Consider the following 19723-nt stretch of genomic DNA (forward strand, 5'->3'; position numbering starts at 1 on the left):
CGAAATTTTCCGAACTTTTCGCACTAGTGGGTCCCACGTCCGATATATACTCTTAATTTCTCAAAACCTATTTGATACTAGAAAAATCATCCCAAAACTATATCTGCTCCTTAAAAATATCTAGAAAATTTCCCTACTAAAGAAAACGCAGAAAACAAGCCATTAAATAAATAAAACCCTAGAAAATTAGAAAATTTCCGGGTTCTCAAACTCATTTTTTTTTCGGGGCGTCACAATAAGCATATACAAACATTAAAGGAAACCAAAAATTTCGGAAATGTAACTAGCTTTGGCCCTGAAAAAAATAGTTTTTGTCCTCATTTTGCGGTAATGGCACAAATTTCACTACGATTATCGGATGAGGGTGAAAGACCCACCATCTCGAAGCTAAAAGACAGGGATACAACATCACAGAAGGTCACTCAACCCAGTTTTGAGTGCAAACAGATCAAAAATGCAAGATACTACATCAACAACGTAAAACAGATTCACCAAAACGCATTCTAGCGGAAACATCATAACTCAGGCTCTCCAAGTCCAAATCCAGAAATTCCAAAACCATATGAAAGCTAAGAAACAGGGATAAATTTCATCAGAAGGCCTCAACAACCAATTAGGAAGCAATTCCAGCCAACACAACCAATTACAGGCGCAGTTCTCAATTTCGGGTAAAACCAGAACAGCAATAATAATTTCGACTTATCTCATTATACACTACTCCGATTGACCTGAAATTTTGTAGGCACCTCTAAAATGTCATTCCCTACAACTTTCATGTTTTGATCTAAGGCCAATTCGGCCTCTATCTAGGACCTAAAAATTCGGACAGAATGCTCCCTCAAGAACCCTAGTTTTCTGAAATGTCTTCCAAACCAGAAATTGGTTGCAATTAATCACTTTTTCCACCTTCTAGAATCATTAAACATCATTTCCAATCATCATAGATAGCCACACAATCATGCTTATATTAAAACAGAAAAATCCCCAAAAATAATAAAACTTCATCATTTCAACCACAAATCAAGAAATAACCCCTAAATTTGCATCTCATACAACCACTAAGCATGATTTAAGCATCAATTAAGGGAGGAGGGTGGTTCTTCACAACTCACCTTTAAAGCAAGAGAGAGAGAGAGCTAGTGGTCACCTTAACTTTCCAAATAACTTCACCAATCACCTCAAAATCACTAAGTGGAGGAGTTTTATGGAGCAATTACAAATTAACCGGTTGAAGTTGGAGATTGAGCAAGGTTGGAGACCAAAATTGTGAAGAGTTTTCTTTCCTTTGTGCTTGAAAGAAGTCGGCCAAGAAGAGAAACAAATGGTGAGTTTTTGGTCAATTTTGATATTAATTTGGTAAAGGCATGAATAGTGGTCAAATGGCAAGACTTACTCTTATGGTGACACTTGTCACCTTTTATTAAATATCTACCTAACTTGTCTTTCTCATATCAATCCAAATTGCAACCTCTACTTATCTCTTAACACCCGGTAAATTAACTCCAGTATTCAAAACTTAATCTAGTTGGCCGAATTTTACCGAACATTCCGCACTAGCGGGTCCCACGTCCAATATACGCTCTTAATTTCTCAAAAACTAACCGATACTAGAAAAATCATTTAAAAGCTATATTTACTCATAAAATTTATTTGCACAATTTTTCGAATAAAGAAAAGGTGGGAAAAACGTATAATTAAAAGAAATTAAAACCTAGAAATTAAGAAAATTACGGGTCCTCACAATTTGGCTTTGGAGGTCTTCATAAGAAATGTAGGGTTATGCCTTGGCTTCGAAACTTCATAAGATTCGTTTCAATCTGATAAGTGTAGGTTCAGTTATGGATATTGTGCCGAAAGGTGTATTTGATAGTCTATGATGTGTATGTGATTGATTTGAGATGAAATGGTGTTGCTTGTAGGATGGAAAAGTAAGGAAATGTAGGGGAAATGCTATCCGATCTATGAAAGCATTTGATGGCTTTGAGTTTGAGTTGAAGGCCTTGGACTTGATCGAGGAAACTGTCTACGATGGATGAGGATTATGAGCCGTGGTTGGTGAGTGATCTCCAAAACTATTGCAAAGTTACTTTTGAATGTTTTCTTGCATTTTTACTCAATTGCATATCATGTGTGCGCACATGTGAGTCCATAACATGATTTGGCTCAAATGAGTTCTTGGAAATTCGTGTGCTTAGATCCAACGTCTCCACTATCTGTTTACTAGTTATTTGGAGCACGATGGCTCCTCATTCCTGTTTATCTGTTATCTGATCTATTTGAGCGTTGGATGTTTAAGTGCAATGATTTCACTGGCTCACGAGAGCAACAATACGTATATTTGTTCTTGGAATCATGACATCATCGAAATGCATTATTATGAAATATATTTGATTACTGATTTTACTGGTTACTCACTGAGCTTTTAGCTCACCCCAAAACTATTTTATTCCCCTCCACAGGGCTCGTGGCAAAGGAAGAATTGTAGTACTTATTCACGTGGCTGGATGGCATATATCTTGTACAGTTTGGATTTGGAATCATTTTATATATAGTTGGGAATTGTTTCCGCTTCGCTTATGACATGTAATTATTGGAGAATTTGATGTAATATTTGAAATTTATATTGTAATCTATTGGAGGACTTTAGCGAACGACTGAGTCCCGGCGAGAGTTGGGCAAGCGGCCCGCCGAACCCTTTGGTTCGCCTTAGGGGGAAGTGGGGCTATCACACAATGCAACAACATCAAGCTTTTCGAGTACTAAAGATAATAATCCAATTTTAAGTGACATGGCTTACTATGGTATTTTGACGAATATCCTTGAGTTAAATTACACTGAAGGCCGAACTGTCACCTTATTTGAATGTGATTGGATATCAAAAGGCAAAAGATTAAAACAAGATGAGGATGAATTCACATTGGCCAACTTCAAGAATGTAAAGCCTCACCCTGAGCCATATGTGATAGCAGCCCAAGTTTCACAAGTTTTTTATGTTGAAGACCCTTAGCTGAAGGCTGGAGTGTTGTTGTTGCTACATCTCCTAGGAATTAGTTTATGATGGACCCCGTATGTGATACTGAGATGTATTTGCAGAGCACAATTACCTCAGTAACTCAAATGGACAATGAGAATGAAGACATTCGATGGGTTCGAGAAGATGATGGAGATGAAATACTCCACTAGCCTGAATTGTTGAAATGTTTAGTTTCTGCTATTAAAACTGTAAAAGTTGTAACTATAAACATGGTTGCAATTTCACATGCATTATTTTGTAGATGCAAATTCAGATTATCCTTGTTGTGTCTATTTTAAAATTTCTGTTTTAACCTACCTACTTGCACTTTAAAATTGATTTGTTAGTAGATGAAAATTTTCAGTCTAGTTGTAGCCTTGCTATTATCATATTCGTTTGAGATTTTGCTATCCTTTTTGCATTTGGTTCTTTTATTTGTTAAATGTTTTCATTTGTAGGAATGGCAAGGACTAAAAGACAGAAGATTACTGGAAATACACTTGTTGATCAACATGAGGATATAGCTGAAAATCATATTCACATTGAGGAGCCTAACTCTACAGGTACATCTCTAATAAGTCATGCTAAGTTCTGATTTTCATTCTTGAGATCCAATTTCAAAACTTTTAGTTCTACTAGTTCTTTTGGTAATGAAATTCACCGGGGTCATATTTCATGGTTATAGATGAAGAAAATGCAGATGAAAATTCACCAAGAAAAACTAGAGGGCCAACATATATGACAGAAATATGGGGTAAACCTAGTAGTTGTCATCGGTACAAAGTTAGATTTGATAAGGATGGTCAGCCTGTTGGCAAGAACAAGTCCAAATTTACTGAGTTCTTAGGAACAATATAGCAAGAAATGGAAAGTATGCTCCTCTAGATATGACAGATTGGCGTGAAATGACAAATGATAAGAAGCAAGACATGCTTGTACTGGTGAAGGTAATGCACATTTTTCTTGATGCAAATATACATCTGTACCCTTTATATGACAAAAATATGGATCTAGCTATTTGAGGTGTTATTGTAGGAAAAATTTCGTCTTCCTCCAAGTGCAGATTTCTGGACTTTGAAATCTATCGGCAAAAAATGGAGAAATTGGAAATCAGCTTTAAAGGCAAAATATTACAATCCAAATGAATCCATTGAGAGTCAAATTAACAATAGGGATCAGCAGATCTTGAAAGATCAGTGGAGAAATCTTCTGGCTTATTGGAGCTTAGAGGAAACAAATGTATAACTATTTTAACTATTAAATATCAACCACTATGTTGAGATTATAAGGTTCCACTATTTTTCTATAATTTCAGAATACCAGAGAGAAGAATAAGATGAGTCGGCTAAGAAAACAATGAATCATAAGACAGGGAAGAAATCGTATGCTCAAATTCGAAAGAATTGGTAAATCTTTTTAACCTTTTAGTTTCATTTAGTTTTTTCTTGTATCACCTAGTGGTCTTATGAAGACTTCATTTTCTATAGATGAAAAAATTAGGTCATCTCCCATCACGAGTTGACATGTTCGAACACTGTTATACTGACTCAAACGGAAACCCGGGAAATGATGACGTTACAGCTACATTAGTAAGTTGCTAATTGGTTGATGAAATTAGTACTCTAAATGACTTAAATTGTCTACTAACTTAAGACTGATTTTATCTTCATTGATGTAAGATAATCGATTTTAGTAATATTGAACTTTTTCTGGATTTTGAATACAGCAAGCTTTGAAGGAAAAAGTTAGCCAACTTCCCCCTGGTTCTAATGATGATGTTGGTCGTAATGATGCATTTGCCCAAGTATTTGGGGAAGATAACAATGGGCGTGTGCGCATGTATGGTCTAGGTGTGACACCATCAGACAAATGGGGTAACGTACCTAGTCGCAACACTTGTCAGCGTATCGTTATGGAGCAAAAGGCAGCAATTTCTAAGATGGAAGATAAATTTGCTGAGCAAGATCAGCAGCTGAAAGACCAAGCCAAAGAACTTGCAGAGCTCAAAGCAATGGTGTGTTAGCAGCAAAGTAGTGGCTCAAAAACTGGTGGCTCGATAAATTTAACGTCCTCTAATCATGTTTCAAAATCACCTATTGGTGTTCATTCTCTTCAAGTATGTTCATGATTTTTTTCAAGAATTTATTGTGATTATACCATATGAGGATACTCACTTTTGTTGTTTGAAACTTGTTGATTCATTAAACTGCTATTTTGTTTGGTTATGTTGAATAGTATAACATGGTAATTTCAACTTAGTAAAGTCATGGTTATTAAGTTTTATTGCTGAAAATTGGAGAAATGCTCATAATGCAAGGGAAACTCTACCAAATTTTTTAAAAATAAATCTACCTAATTCAATTCTATGACTTCAAATTATCTTGTAGGAAGGTGATTGGGTGGATATTTTCAGTTTGTTTGATCCAACAAAATGTCTAGCTATTGGTCGCCTCCAAGGAATTGATCCTTCTAAAGTTGTTGGCGGACAACCATTAGGACCATGTTGGTGTGAAATACTAGTACAAATTGTGGTGGAACGCAATGAACAATTGATTAGGCCTTACGGGCTATTGCAAACAATTGAAGATGCACTTGGTGCACCGATTGCTTGGCCACTGAAATTGATATACTTTGACACAAGATTGTTCAAGTTTTTTTCTTAACAAATATTTGTAAGTTGGATGGATAATGAAGTGGCGTTCTTACTTAATCTACTAATTTTATAGGTGAAGATTCATGAGGATTGACAGCAGCCTTTTGTTTAGGGAAGCAAGAGTTGGACAGCAGCCTTTTGTATAGAGAACAATGCTAGTTTTTGAGTTAACTTCAAATTTGTGGAATATTTTGTGTTCTTGAGGATGTTGCTGGATTCTATTGCAAGAGTTGGATGGCAGCCTTTTGTTTAAAGAAGCATTAATGCTAGTTTTTGAATTAACTTCAGATTTGTGGAACTTTTTGCTTTATTTAGGATGTCACTAGTTTTTTGCTTTCAAGCAGATTTATATTCTTTGGCATAGTGGCTGTCTTACTATTGCATATTATGTGTTTGGCGTATTGTATTAGGATATTAGCGTAGAAAATTTGGATGAAAATTGTACCAAAAAAAAAGACATCTATTGAGGCACTTGCCAATGCCTACATTGAAACTAATGCACCTAGTAAAACCACATATCGTGACACTTTTTGAGTGTTTGGAGATTCCTTTTACAATGGTAGAAAATGCCTTGAAAGATAGGTAAACACTACACTGTAAACTGCCTCCATTAATGTATATAATACACTTCATTGTGCCTAGACAATTACCTTTTGGCAACAGGTACAAGTGTCCTAAAAAGGACAAAAATGATACCAAGTAAAGTGCCTTTATAGTGCATCTTTACAGACATTGGTGTGTGCCTATTTGCAATTTCTATCATGGCAATTGTGAATGCATCAAATTCATTAAACATGGCGTTAAAAAATGCCTCCAACCTTTTCCAAATGGGTAGTTTAGTAGACATTTGATGTGTGCGCCTCAATAGTCTAAGTGCCTCTAAAAGTTCGCTATTGCATCATTTTGTTGTGCCTCCAAATATAATTTTTCTTGTAGTGTATTTTGTAGTTATCTGAATTCATGTATGCATTCTTACTAAATGTAAATTTCCATTTGAAAGAATCTTTTCTAAGTTTCTTTTTTCAATATGTAATAATATATTTAATGCTTCTAATATTATTTCGTCAAAGGAATATTTAACAATAAGATGTCTTACCTTATTTATTTTAGCTTTGGCTACTAGATTTTTACTAATAAATTTTTGACATTCTTGGCAATATGTTATTCTTTCTGAGTTATTCATGGTTTATCTAAGTGTTCCGTTCTGTAGTAGGCTGTAAATTCTTTGTTTAGTTGTGCATATTTATTAGTTATTAAATATTTTTCATGTTCAGCTTCTCTTAAGATCTTGTATCTATTATGACAGGTAACTAGATTACAATTATACAAAGTAACATGAAGCCACCTTTCTTGATAATATGTAATTCTTTCATTTAATTGTTGTAATTGATATGCATATTCTTTAATAAGAAACAACATCGAATCACATATTTGACATTCTTCCATTTTAAGGAGAAGGATAGTGCCAATTAGAATCATCAAATTCTATTTCATTATCAAAATATCTAGGAGGTACTGGCTTTGTATCAAATTCTTCATAAAAAATATAATCATCATTATTATTTAAGGGAATATGTAGATCATTTTTGGGCACCGAAAAAACCTGTATTAGTTAACTCACTACTCACTACATGTCCTACCAAACCAAGGTTTTCTTGTTTTGGGAAGAAAACAAAATAGTTTAATAAGGATATTAGTGTAAACCAAGTAACAAAATAATAATTGCTAATTTAACTCCTTGCATAATGCTAGTGAATTGAAATCTTCATACTAAATAGCTAGTAGTAACTGTTAATTTGACATGTAAGTAATATTAACAAAACTAAAGCTAGCATGACTTGTATCCAATGCTCCAATGACACTCAACTATTTGTTAGGAATCAAACGAGCAGATGCAATGGATAATTTAAATTTTTTTATTGTAACCAGTTGATCATCTTTGATTAATACCCATGTAGTGTAGTGGCAGAAAATTATCTCAACCGATTGAAGGTTTATTTACTTTGTGAAGAAACACATAGCTAGATGATTTAATCCACATGAAGCTGTCCAAGCTCCAATGGTGATCCACGGAGTCCTTGTGGAAAGACCTCAATAAGTGGTGAACACCAGCTCAATCGATGCCAGCCAATTACCAAAAAATTTTAAAAATTATTAAAGAAAAACAGTAAATATGAATTCTTCAAAAATCTGTTTATCTTAGTCCGTAATTTTTTATGATTACAAAACAAATGGATGTTACTAATGCTCTCTCAATAGACCCTTTCTGAAATGGAGCAAAACAGGTTCAAAGATTAAGCACAAAGGATGCTGAAGCTGCTGTCGGACGCACCAGAAGACTGGATCGGACGTCCGACACCCTTTGCGCAACTTCGGACGCATGAAGAACTTCACCCTCGGACGTCCGAAGATATTGAGTCATTCCCTCTAAGCTCACTTACCTCGATCGAACGCACATCGTCAGAGCACTGGACGTCCGACAAGCGTTGCGACACTTCGGACGCAAAGCCTTGCAGGCACCGGACGTCCGAAAAGAATTGAAGAAGAATTCTCAGTTTCACCTCCTACCTTCGGACGCATACATTGAAGGTATCGGAGGTCCAAAATGATTCAAGAAAATTTCTTGAGCTCACTGCCTACGTTCAGACGCAAGAAGTTGGTCTACCGGACGTCCGACACTACCAACGGCTAGTTGACTCTTCAACTGCCTTCTATCCTTTGGAAGCATTAATTGAGGAACTTTTTGGTCCCATATAAATAGGACAAAGTCAACCACTTCAAAAGTAACTTTGTACTTTGAGACTACATGAGATCTAGAGTGATTTTAGTGTGAAAATACTCTTCAAAGAAGATTTGTACTCTTAGTTGTGTAATTTTCGATAAGCTTTTTCTAGTGTGATTCAATTACTTCAATAGTGTAGCTTTGTGAGAGTTATCCGAGTGATAGTAAAACTTCCTTGTTTGATCAAGTGTGGCTTAGGACAAGGAGGAAGTGATCCTTCCTTTGTACACAAAAGATTGGTTGTAAGTCGATCAACTTGAAGAAACTTGCTCTATAAAGTGATATTCAAACTCAAGAGGAGTTTGGTATTTGGTTTGATACTCTATCTCTTTTACTTACTGTCTTGATATATAAATTGCTCATCTTTTCTACTCACAAGCACTTGTGCTTTCTCATCAATTGCTCTATTGTGTGGTCTTTTAGAAAAAGAGGGCAAGTACTCAAAAAGTGACTCACAACTTGGCCAGTTTTTAAACTACCTAATTCACCCCCGTCTTAGGTTGTCTTCGATCCTTACAATTGGTATCAGAGCTTGGTCTCCTAGAGATTAAGCTCAATCGGTTTTGGAGTAACAATGACAACCAACAATGCCATGTTTTTTGAAGGACAATCCGTCACTAGACCCCCAATGTTCAATGGATCAAATTATGTGAGTTGGAAGGAAATGATGATTATCTTCTTACAATCTATTGATATCGAGTTGTGGTTTATTGTCAATGAAGGTCCATATGATGCCTCTATTGTTGATGAAGTCACTCATAGACCAAGACCAAAAACTAGAAATGAGTTGACTGGTGATGATAGAACCCACCTCACTTTGAATGCCAAGGTTATGAATGTGTTATATAGTGCTCTAGATTCAAATGAGTCTATTAGAGTCAAAGGCTGTAGATCTGCAAAAGAGATTTGGGATAAAGTTAGAGAAATCCATGAAGGGAGTGAGAATGTGAGAGAACAAAAGAAATCTATTCTGGTCACTAAGTATGAATCTTTTAAGATGGAACCTCATGAAAACATTGATAAGATGTATTGTAGATTCAATGATCTCATTAAGGACTTAGAAGTACTGGAAAAGAAATGTTCTCTAGGCGAGAAAAACAGGAAATTTCTGAATGCTTTATCCAAGGATTGGGAGAGTAAAGTGACTGCTATTGAAGAATCTAGAGATCTAAATTCCATGCCTATTGAATCACTTGTTAATTCTCTAACTTCTTATGAGCTGAAACTCAAGTCCAAGGTGCAGGAGGAAGAAGATGCAAAGGTGAGAAAGAGTATTGCTCTAAAAGCCTCGCAAGATGAAGATGACTCAACTTCCTTGGATGGAGATGATGTGGAAGTTGATAACAGTGATATTGCACTCATCACAAGAAGTTTCAAGAGAATTCTCAACAAGAGGACATTCAGAAAAGGAGAACCTAGCAATTCATCTCTAAATCAGTTCAACAACTCAAGAAACAAAGGGAAGCAAGAGTTCAATAAGAAGCAAACTGATAAATGCTTCGAGTGCGGCCAACCTGGACACTATGCGAGCGAGTGTCCAATGAAGAAAAAGAAAGAAGGAAAAATTGAACGAAAACCAAAGTTTAACAACTTGCAGATCACTTGGAATGACTGCAACTCAGAAGGTGAAGTTGAATAAGAAGAGGAATCTGCCCAAATGGCTTTCATGGCCATTGGTGATGAAGAGGTAACTGCTTGTAACTCTCAAACTGATAGTGATGATGAATCTGATGATGATGTTAATTCTTTTATGGAAAGAATGCATAATAGCTTGAAAGAATTCTATGTTAGAAACAAGGAACTAAAACAAAAGATCAATTTTCTGATTCAATACAATGCAAACCTTTTTCGACAAAACAAGAATCTGAAAACCTGAAAAGAATTGAAAATGATTTACATGCCGAACTCGATAGAAAAACAAACTTCTGTGACATGCTCAAAAATGAACAAGGGAGTTTGAAAAGAAGAATGGGTGATCTTAATCAGTTGTTTCAACATAAGAAACAAAATTGCTTTCAAAGGAATGATACAAAACCTCATTTTGACATTCATGAGAAAAAGTTGAATTCTAGTGCAAACGAATTTACCATTTATAAGTGAAGGCAAATCAAATTTGTTAAACCTGTCCATGTAAGCAACTCACTGACTATGTGCAGCTTTTGTTGTCAAATTGGTCACATGAAGAGTAATTGTTATGTGAGGAAGAATATGAGAAATGGTATGAAATGCATGTGGATAGTTAGGCATAATGCTAACTCTCAAGGACCCAAAAAGTAAAAGGTACCAAATATTATTTTGTGAACTTTTGTGTAGGTGAACTTGGTGAATATTATCAAGGAATCAAAATGGTTCATAGATAGTGGATGCTCAAGGCATATGACTGGTGATCCATCACAATTCATCAAGCTCAAGCCAAAAGCAAGCGAAAAAGTAACTTTTAGAGATGATAACAAAGCCAAAACTGTTGGAATTGGTAATGTTGGTAAGAATGGTCAAACCTTTGTTCACAATGTTCTTTTAGTTGACAATCTGAGCTATAACTTGTTAAGTGTTAGTCAATTGTGTGATAGAAATCTGTTTGTGCTATTTAAAAAGCATGAATGTCTTGTTCTTGACTCAAAGTTCAACACTATCTTCAAAGGAAAAAGAGTTAATGACATTTATGTAGTTATTCTGAAAAATGTTGATTCTTCTAGTCTTAAATGTCTTAAAGTTGCAAATGAAGACCCTTGGTTGTGGCATAGAAGGCTTTGTCATTTCAACATGGATTTGTTAAAAGAGATTTTCAAAAAGGAACTTGTTAGAGGGTTGCCAAAAATCAAATTTGAAAAAGATAAAATCTGTGATACTTGTCAATTTGGAAAACAAGTCAAAGTTTCTTTTAAACCCAAGAAATGTGTTTCTACCACAAAACCTTTGGAACTTTTACATTTTGATTTATTTGGTCCTACACAAACTACTAGTTTAGGTGGCAAAAGATATTACCTTGTTGTTGTTGATGATTATTCTAGATACACTTGGGTGATGTTTCTTGCACACAAAGATGATGCCTTCAAAAACTTTGTTTCATTATTTGTAAAGGTTCAAAATCTGATTGGGTTGGAAATCATCAAGATCAGAAGTGACAATGGCTCAGAATTTCATTTTTGTGGCTTTCCAAAATTTTGTGATAACAATGGAATTACATATGAATTTTCAATTGCAAGAGTTCCCCAACAAAATGGGGTTGTTGAAAGAAAGAATAGAACACTTCAAGAGGCTGCTAGAACCATGTTAAGTGAGTGCAATTTGCCAAAATATTTTTGGGCTGAAACCATAAATACAGCTTGCTATACTATGAATAGAATTCTTTTAAGACCAATCTTGAACAAAACCTCTTATGAGTTGATGTTTGATAAAAAGCCTATTGTTGGATACTTCAAAGTTTTGGTTGCAAATGTTTCATTTTAAATATCAGGGAACATCTTGGAAAGTTTGATAAAAAATCAGGTGAAGGAATTTTCTTGGAGTATTGTGAGAATAAGAGAGGTTTTAGAGTTTACAATCGAAGGACTCTGGTTATAGAGGAAACTATACATATTACTTTTGATGAATCTAATGGTGATATTTTCAAAAGTTGTGGTGAAGATGATGATGCAGGTGTTCAAGAAGGACTAAAGAAGCTCACAATCAATGACCAAGACACTGCTTTACCAGAAAATGACTCAAAGGAAGATGATTTTCAAGACAGTCCAGTACTGGAAGACAATGATAGAGATGTTAGTACACCTAACAATCTTCCAAGAGCTTGAAAATTTGTTCAAAATCATCTTAAGGAGCTCATCATTGGTGATCCATTCGAAAAGGTCAGAACTCGTTCCTCCTTTAAACAATTGATGGATAATTTTACATTAGTCTCACATTTTGAACCCAAAAATGTTGTTGATGCCTTGAAAGATGAGAACTGGATTTTAGCTATGGAAAATGAGCTAAATTAATTTGAAAGGAACAAGGTTTGGACATTAGTTGAAAGACCTCAAGATCATCCTATCATTGGCACAAAATGGGTTTTTAGAAACAAAATGAATGACAAAGGTGAGGTAGTAAGGAATAAGGCCAGACTTGTAGTTAATGGATATGCTCAAAAAGAAGGAATAGATTTTGATGAAACATTTGCACCCGTAGCTAGGCTAGAATCAATTAGGATGTTTTTGGCCTTTGCATGTTTCAAGAATTTTAAATTATTTCAAATGGATGTTAAAAGTGCTTTCTTAAATGGCTTTATTGATCAAGAAGTATATGTTGATCAACCTCCTGGTTTTGAAAATGCGATTTATCCTAATCATGTGTTTAAACTCTAAAAAACTTTGTATGGATTAAAACAAGTTCCAAGGGCATGGTATGAACGCTTAAGTGGTTTTTTTGATTGAAAATGGTTTTAAAAGAGGCATTGTAGATACTACTCTTTTCACTAAATAAAGTTCACGTGATCTTTTAATTGTGCAAATATATGTGGATGATATTATATGTGGTGCTACTAATGAGAGCATGTGCAAGGATTTTTCCATAATTATGCAAAAAGAGTTTGAGATGAGCATGATGGGAGAATTAAATTTCTTCCTTGGACTCCAAGTGGTTCAAACCCGAGAAGGAACATTCATTAATCAAGCAAAATACACCAAGGAGCTGCTCAAAAGGTTTGGAATGGAAGATTCAAATCAAGTTGGAACACTTATGCGCACATCTATCAAACTTGACAAGGATGAAGAAGTCTTGTCCAAAGGAATCTCACTTGAATGTGGTAAAAAGAATTCTTAGATACCTAAAAGAAACCTTGAATTTTGGCCTATGGTATCCTAAATGTCATGAATTTCCTTTATGTGGATTCTCGGATGCTGATTTTGGTGGTTGTAGGATAGATAGAAAGAGTACAACAGGTATATGTAACTTTCTTGGAAATTGCCTAGTATCTTGGTTTAGCAAGAAACAAAATGCTATTTCGTTGTCTACAACCGAAGCGGAATATGTTGCCGCCGGAACTTATTGTGCTCAATTATTGTGGATGAAAAATACATTGAATGATTTTGGATTAATATATGATTGTGTGCCTATGTATTGTGATAACACTAGTGCCATAAATTTGACAAAAAATCTCATTCAATATTTTAGGACAAAGCACATAGACATAAAGCATCATTTCATTCGCGATCTTGTCCATAAGGGTGAAATTTGTGTTCAATATGTCTGTTCAAAAGATCAAATTGCTGATATTCTCACAAAAGCCTTACCACTGGATCAATTTGTGTCCTCGAGAACAAAATTGGGCGTCTCAAAAAAAATATTCTAAAAATTCTCTAGTCACTCTTTATCGGACGTCCGATGTGTTAAAACGGACTTCCAACAGTGTTCTTGATCTGTTTTCCAGAAAGTTCTGGTTCGGACGGTCGTGTCAGACGCTTCACTTCGTTCGGCCGTCCGACACTCAAAAACTGCAACTTATAAGATAGTTCCTTCCTTCATTCAGTTCATAATTCTTACCGCTGTTTCGGACGCAACTCTTCGTCTTCTCCCATTTTCAAAATTCAAATTCGTCTCTCTCCTGAACAAGTTCCAAGAAATTGATTTGTCCAACACCATCATATTCCTATTGCCCCTTCATTACCCCTCATAACTCCCTCCAACTGCCAACTATTCCATAAATTCTAATTCTCACCCGAAACCCTAACCTCTCAAAATTCACTCTCTATGGACGATTCAAGTATCCATTGTAGTTCATACTACACATTCAATCAATTTGATACATATTTGCATTACGCTCTACAACAAAAACACACTGCATTGCATCATGGTGAGAATAAGAGGAGGATCTACTGGAGCCGGACGCACTTTCAGGCTTAGAGATGAAGATGTTGAGATTGTCGAACCTTCCACCAAATCTTCCAAAAAGGGAACTGGAACTCGTGGTGGAAAGACGAAGCAGTCTGCAAAGAAGAAGCAGAATGTTCAAACTGGTGAGCCATCTGTTGAGCAGATGGAGGAGCATGAAACTGAAGAGCATCCAGTCAGTGATAGTGAAGAAGAACTGGAGCAGCCCACTAATACTGATGCATCCGTCATGAAATCACCCAGAATAGTGACGGAATCTCATAATAAAAAGGGAAAAAGGTCCGCTAAAAGGAAAAGAACTGCTCAAACTAAGGAAAGGCAAACTGCTGATCCTATTGTTGAGCAAAGTGAGGAATAGCAGGCTGATGAGCAAAATGTTACTGTTCAGCAAGCCCCTGTGACTTCCACGAGAAAGTCACCAAGAACAAGATCTGGTGGACAGACTGATGCACCGTTGCTCAGCGAAGTGCAAAGAAGAAACGAACTGCTAGGGAGCAACCTAAGGCTCAAACTGCAGAGGAACCAACCCCCTTACCCAAGTTCATTGATGATGATGCCAGGGAGAGATTAGAATGGATCTCGCAGAAAGGCTTTATCACTCAGAGGACTATCATCCCATACGAATTTCGTAAGTTTGACCTTGAACCAGTTCTTAAATTTTTTGAATTTCAAAAATGGACTCATTTTCTGACCATTCCAAACACATACTATCCTGACATGCTTCATCAATTTTTTGCCAACCTTAGGAAGGGTAGATCACATACTGATCTAGTTTCACGTGTCAATTCTGTTAACATAGAGTTGAACCCTGACGTTGTCAACACTGTTTTGGAAACCAAAAATGAAGATGATTTTAAAGGAAAAATTGAAAACTTCTTTTCATATGAAGAATTTCCTTCTGCATATCATCATTTTCATGTCGCTAAATTGATGACTTATTTTCAAACTCATTTTAATACTCCTGCTGAGGCAAGATTGGAAGATCTCAATCCTCAAAACTTGATCATCTTTTCCATAATTTCGAATATGTTGGTCCCTACTGATGGTCATAGGACTGATGCCAACAAAATGGAGCTTTACCTGTTCTATTGCTTTCTTGAAAAAATCAGAATTGATTTTGGCTTTGTTATGTGCAAATTTTTGCTCAAAATCAGCACTAATAGCCGTAGGAAACTTTTCTATGAAAATTTCTGACTCCTACCTTTGCTCATCTTGAAATTCCCTTTACTGGAAAATCACCAAAAGAGAGTGCATCAACTAGTTTCTCCAAGACTTATTTTGAAAGAAAAAATCTGAAATTTTTTTAGAGTCATTGGTGCTACAAGGAAACTGTTTCGGAGTTTAGGAGAAAGAATTTTCATGAAACTCCTGTTACCCCTAGAACTCCTCGAGATCAGTCCATGTTTGTCTCACCCTTTACTATCCATCCTAGAAAGTCAGCCACTAAGTCATCTTCATCCAACTCTGAGGTAATTTCATTGTTTGAAAACCTCAAACAACACATCCTACTCCTTGAAGATGATCTGATGATGACCATGTCATCCGATCAACAAACCACCTTCATTGACAAAAGGAATCTGCTTGTGCCTCCCATTCCTCAAGACAATGAGAATGCACACCAAAAGGAGCCTAGAATTGAGCCAACTACTGAAACTACTCCAGAGTACCGTGCCTCCAGTTCTCAGCCACAGGACAAGGGAAAGGCTCCAACAACTGAAGAAGAAACTAAAGAGGATGATGATGAGGACACTGAAGAGGAAGAAGTGGATCCTGCTCAGTTTCGCCTAGCAAGGAGGGGGTCTGGATCGTCCAAAATTACCATTTAGGCACTTCTAGGCAAATGCACTTCATGACTAGGATGGTAGTTCATAATAGGCTTTTGGCATCTTTTGCATTTTAAACATTTCTTGTGTTCTGTATTAAGAATTCTATTTCCCTTCTTCTGCTGGTCTGTAAAACTATTTGGTTATCTTTTATGTTTCAAATGAATGTTGTTTTTGTGGATTATCCCTGATTTTTGGATGAATGTTGCTTAATTCAGTCTAACCTCTGATTTCTGATATTGATTGGATAAATGATTGCTATTGACAATTGCCAATATTGATGATGTTGTGTTTTGGCTTCTGGTTTTGCTGATAAGTATTGATAGTATTGCTGATAGTTTTGGCTTCTAATATTGCTGGAAATATTGATGATGTGTATCAGATACTGGATTCTGGTTGATTCAATGATGACAAAAAGGGGGAAAAATGGATATATAATCTATACGTGAGGGGGAGTCATTCTAAGGGGGAGTGTTCAGTAATCTATATGTGAGAGGACATTATTAGTATCCACTCCTTGGATGCATCAAGTAAGAGGGAGTTGTGCCCCAATTATTTTCCTCAATCCATTATTTTGTCATCATCAAAAAGGGGGAGATTGTTTATCTTAGTCCATAGCTTTTGATGATTACAAAACAAATGGATGTTACTAATGTTCTCTCAATAGACCCTTTCAGAAATGGAGCAAAACAGGTTCAAAGATTAAGCACAAAGGATGCTGAAGCTGCTGTCGGACGCACAAGAAGACTGGATCGGACGTCCGACAACCTTTGCGCAACTTTGGACGCATGAAGAACTTTACCTCGGACGTCCGAAGATATTGAGTCATTCCTTCTAAACTCACTGACCTCGATCAGACGCACATCATCAGAGCACTGGACGTCCGACAGGCTTTGCGTCAGCGTTGCGACACTTCGGACGCAAAGCCTTGGAGGCACCGGACGTCCGAAAAGAATTGAAGAAGAATTCTCAGTTTCACCTCCTACCTTCGGACGCATACATTGAAGGTATCAGACGTCCGAAATAATTCAAGAAGATTTCTTGAGCTCACTGCCTACGTTCGGACGCAAGAAGTTGGTCTACCGGACGTCCGACACTACCAATGGCTAGTTGACTTGTGACAGCCCCACTTTCCCCTAAGGCGAACCAAAGAGGTTAGCGGACTGCCTGCCCAGCTCTCGCCAGGACTAACGGTGCAGTATAGAGCGATCTTTCACATTCCGGAACTTATAACGCGCGCAAATAAGGCAAAAGGGCAAAATAACCCAAAATAAAAGAAAATGAAACCCGGAGTCGGCCATGAATAGTAACCGACTCGTCCGAACCCAACCAAACATCGAATTACATAAACCACATAACATTTAGCCTTTACAAACCAAAATGACATTTAAAAGTGATACAAAAGTCGCTACATATATGGTTTGCCAAAACAAAAGTGAAAACGGCCCTAATGATACATTTAGGGTCCCATTTTATATACAATACAAAAGAGTCATTCATCTAATTCATTCGGCAACCATTTATCAAAATTCATTCCAAAAGAGTCATATTCCTGTAAGGAAAACAAAAGGAACGGGGTGAGCTAATTGCCCAGTGAGAATACAACTCAAGCAACCAAGTTCATGGATACCTCAAGCTTAACAGTCCAATTTACCAAAATAAATAAAGCCACACATTAATAATGAGGATAAAAGGATACGGGTGGCTCTCAAGAGCCCTTTTCCGCGTTTGAATTCTTGATCGGTCTCATTGACTCTCCGTCAATGTTTGAAAAGTAACCAACTGTAGACTCCTCTTCTCTCCCATTCCTTCCACCAAACATCCCCCTACCGGGCCCGCACTCCAAACACTTGTACTGTGGTATTACTCGAGTATACCGGAATCAAGAGTCTCTCATACTACAAGATTCCTTATAACTTTACCCAAGGCTCATTAATTGTCACGACCAAACCCTTGTCGGCTCGATTCAATCAACTACCAATGGGGTTGAGCTCAATGATAACATTTGTAGTCGTTGGATACTTGTCCAATCGATATCAAGTCATGTATTTCATTTCATATATCAGTTCATATAACTTTCCAATAACTTTCCAATAACTTTTCAATAACATGTGAAACAATAAGTGAGAGTGATAAAGTACACTCTCACATCAATCCATTAACATACAACATCTCAAGTTCAAATATCAAAGCCATATAATAGCACACAAGTGAGTAGTACACTCACCAATCAATTAAGTGCTATTTCATGCACTTCCGTCAGGAGAATGTCGTGAGCTATCGTCACGCCCTAGAACATGTAAACAAATACCATAAGACTCGATAACGAGTCATAAAGTCAAACCAATTATCGCCCAATAGGGTTTCATGCATGGAAATTCAAGGGTTAAATACTTAACCTTTACTCAAGTCGAGAATATAGTTTTCTAAATCTCGAGTAAAAATTCGGGCAGCATGCCCTTTGTGTTTACCAAATTTTCCAGCCATAAGGCTTCATTATTTTTCTTCAATCACAACCCAACAACACACATATAAGCATTTCATGTCAAGAGCCGTTCCATAGCTCACAATATCATAAAACAAGAAACCATACCGAGCCATAAACAACACCAATTCACAACCCCAATAGGGTTTTATAAACATATACAAGCATGAAAGCAAACCAGAAATTAAGAAAGGCTTTAATGTTGGCCTTGATAAGAAAACCGGTTTTGACGTCATAATGCGGTAATGGCACAACTCTCACTACAATTATCGGTTAGGGGTGTAAGACCCACCGTTTCGAAGCTATGAAACAGGGCTACAACAATGTAGAAGGTCACTCAATCCAGTTCCTGACCCAACTAGGTCAAAAATGCCAAACACTAAACCAGAATCACCAAAACAGGTTTGCAAAACACAGAAAACTGTAATCTGTATATCTCAGTCCATACAAGTCCAAATGCCGAAATTCCAAAGGCATAAGTTATTTAAGACATCCAGATACATTTCATCAGAAGACACCAACTCCAAAATCCAAACCAATTCCAGTCAAAACAGGCAATTACTATCGCAGTTCGGACATTCTGTGCACCAAAAACAGCAACAGTAAAAACGGCATAACTCACTCTACACTTGTCAAATTGCCCTGAAATTTTGTAGGCACACTAAACTCATCAATACCTACAACTTTCATGTTTTGAGCAAAGTCCAATTCCGCCTCTAGCTATGACCTAAAATTTCGGACAGAATAGGGGTTCAAGAACCCTAACTTTTCACATTTCATTCCAAATCCAAAATTGATTGCATTTAACAACAATTCACACCTACTAGAGCCAAAGCCCCTTATTACCAACCATCATACTAGTCCAAAACATCAAAATCATATGAAACCAGAAAATTCATCATAAAATGGAAAACTTCACCAAATCAAGCCAAACCAAGAAATAAATCATATAATCCAACACTCAAGCCTCTTCTAAGCATAATATAACCATCATTAGGTGTAGTAGGGTGTTCAAGCATCACTTACCAAGAAATTAAGAGAGATAGAGAGGTTGGCCACCTTAGAGCTTCAAAACAACTTCACCAAGTCACTTACTAGCACC

At 36.5% G+C, this 19723-nt stretch overlaps 1 protein-coding gene across 1 annotated transcript; it reads left to right on the forward strand.

The window, feature by feature from the left end:
- The first annotated feature begins 3900 nt into the window (after nucleotides 1-3900).
- LOC113724383 (uncharacterized) lies at nucleotides 3901-12239 on the forward strand. Its single transcript, XM_072067069.1, has 6 exons — nucleotides 3901-3960; nucleotides 4049-4252; nucleotides 4501-4602; nucleotides 4740-5027; nucleotides 5401-5608; nucleotides 12088-12239. Exons 1-6 carry the CDS (start codon nucleotides 3901-3903, stop codon nucleotides 12237-12239), a joined length of 1014 nt encoding a protein of 337 aa, XP_071923170.1.
- Nucleotides 12240-19723: the final 7484 nt, after the last annotated feature.

Source organism: Coffea arabica, chromosome 10e (genome assembly GCF_036785885.1).
Source record: "Coffea arabica cultivar ET-39 chromosome 10e, Coffea Arabica ET-39 HiFi, whole genome shotgun sequence".
Classification (NCBI taxonomy): Eukaryota; Viridiplantae; Streptophyta; class Magnoliopsida; order Gentianales; family Rubiaceae; genus Coffea; species Coffea arabica.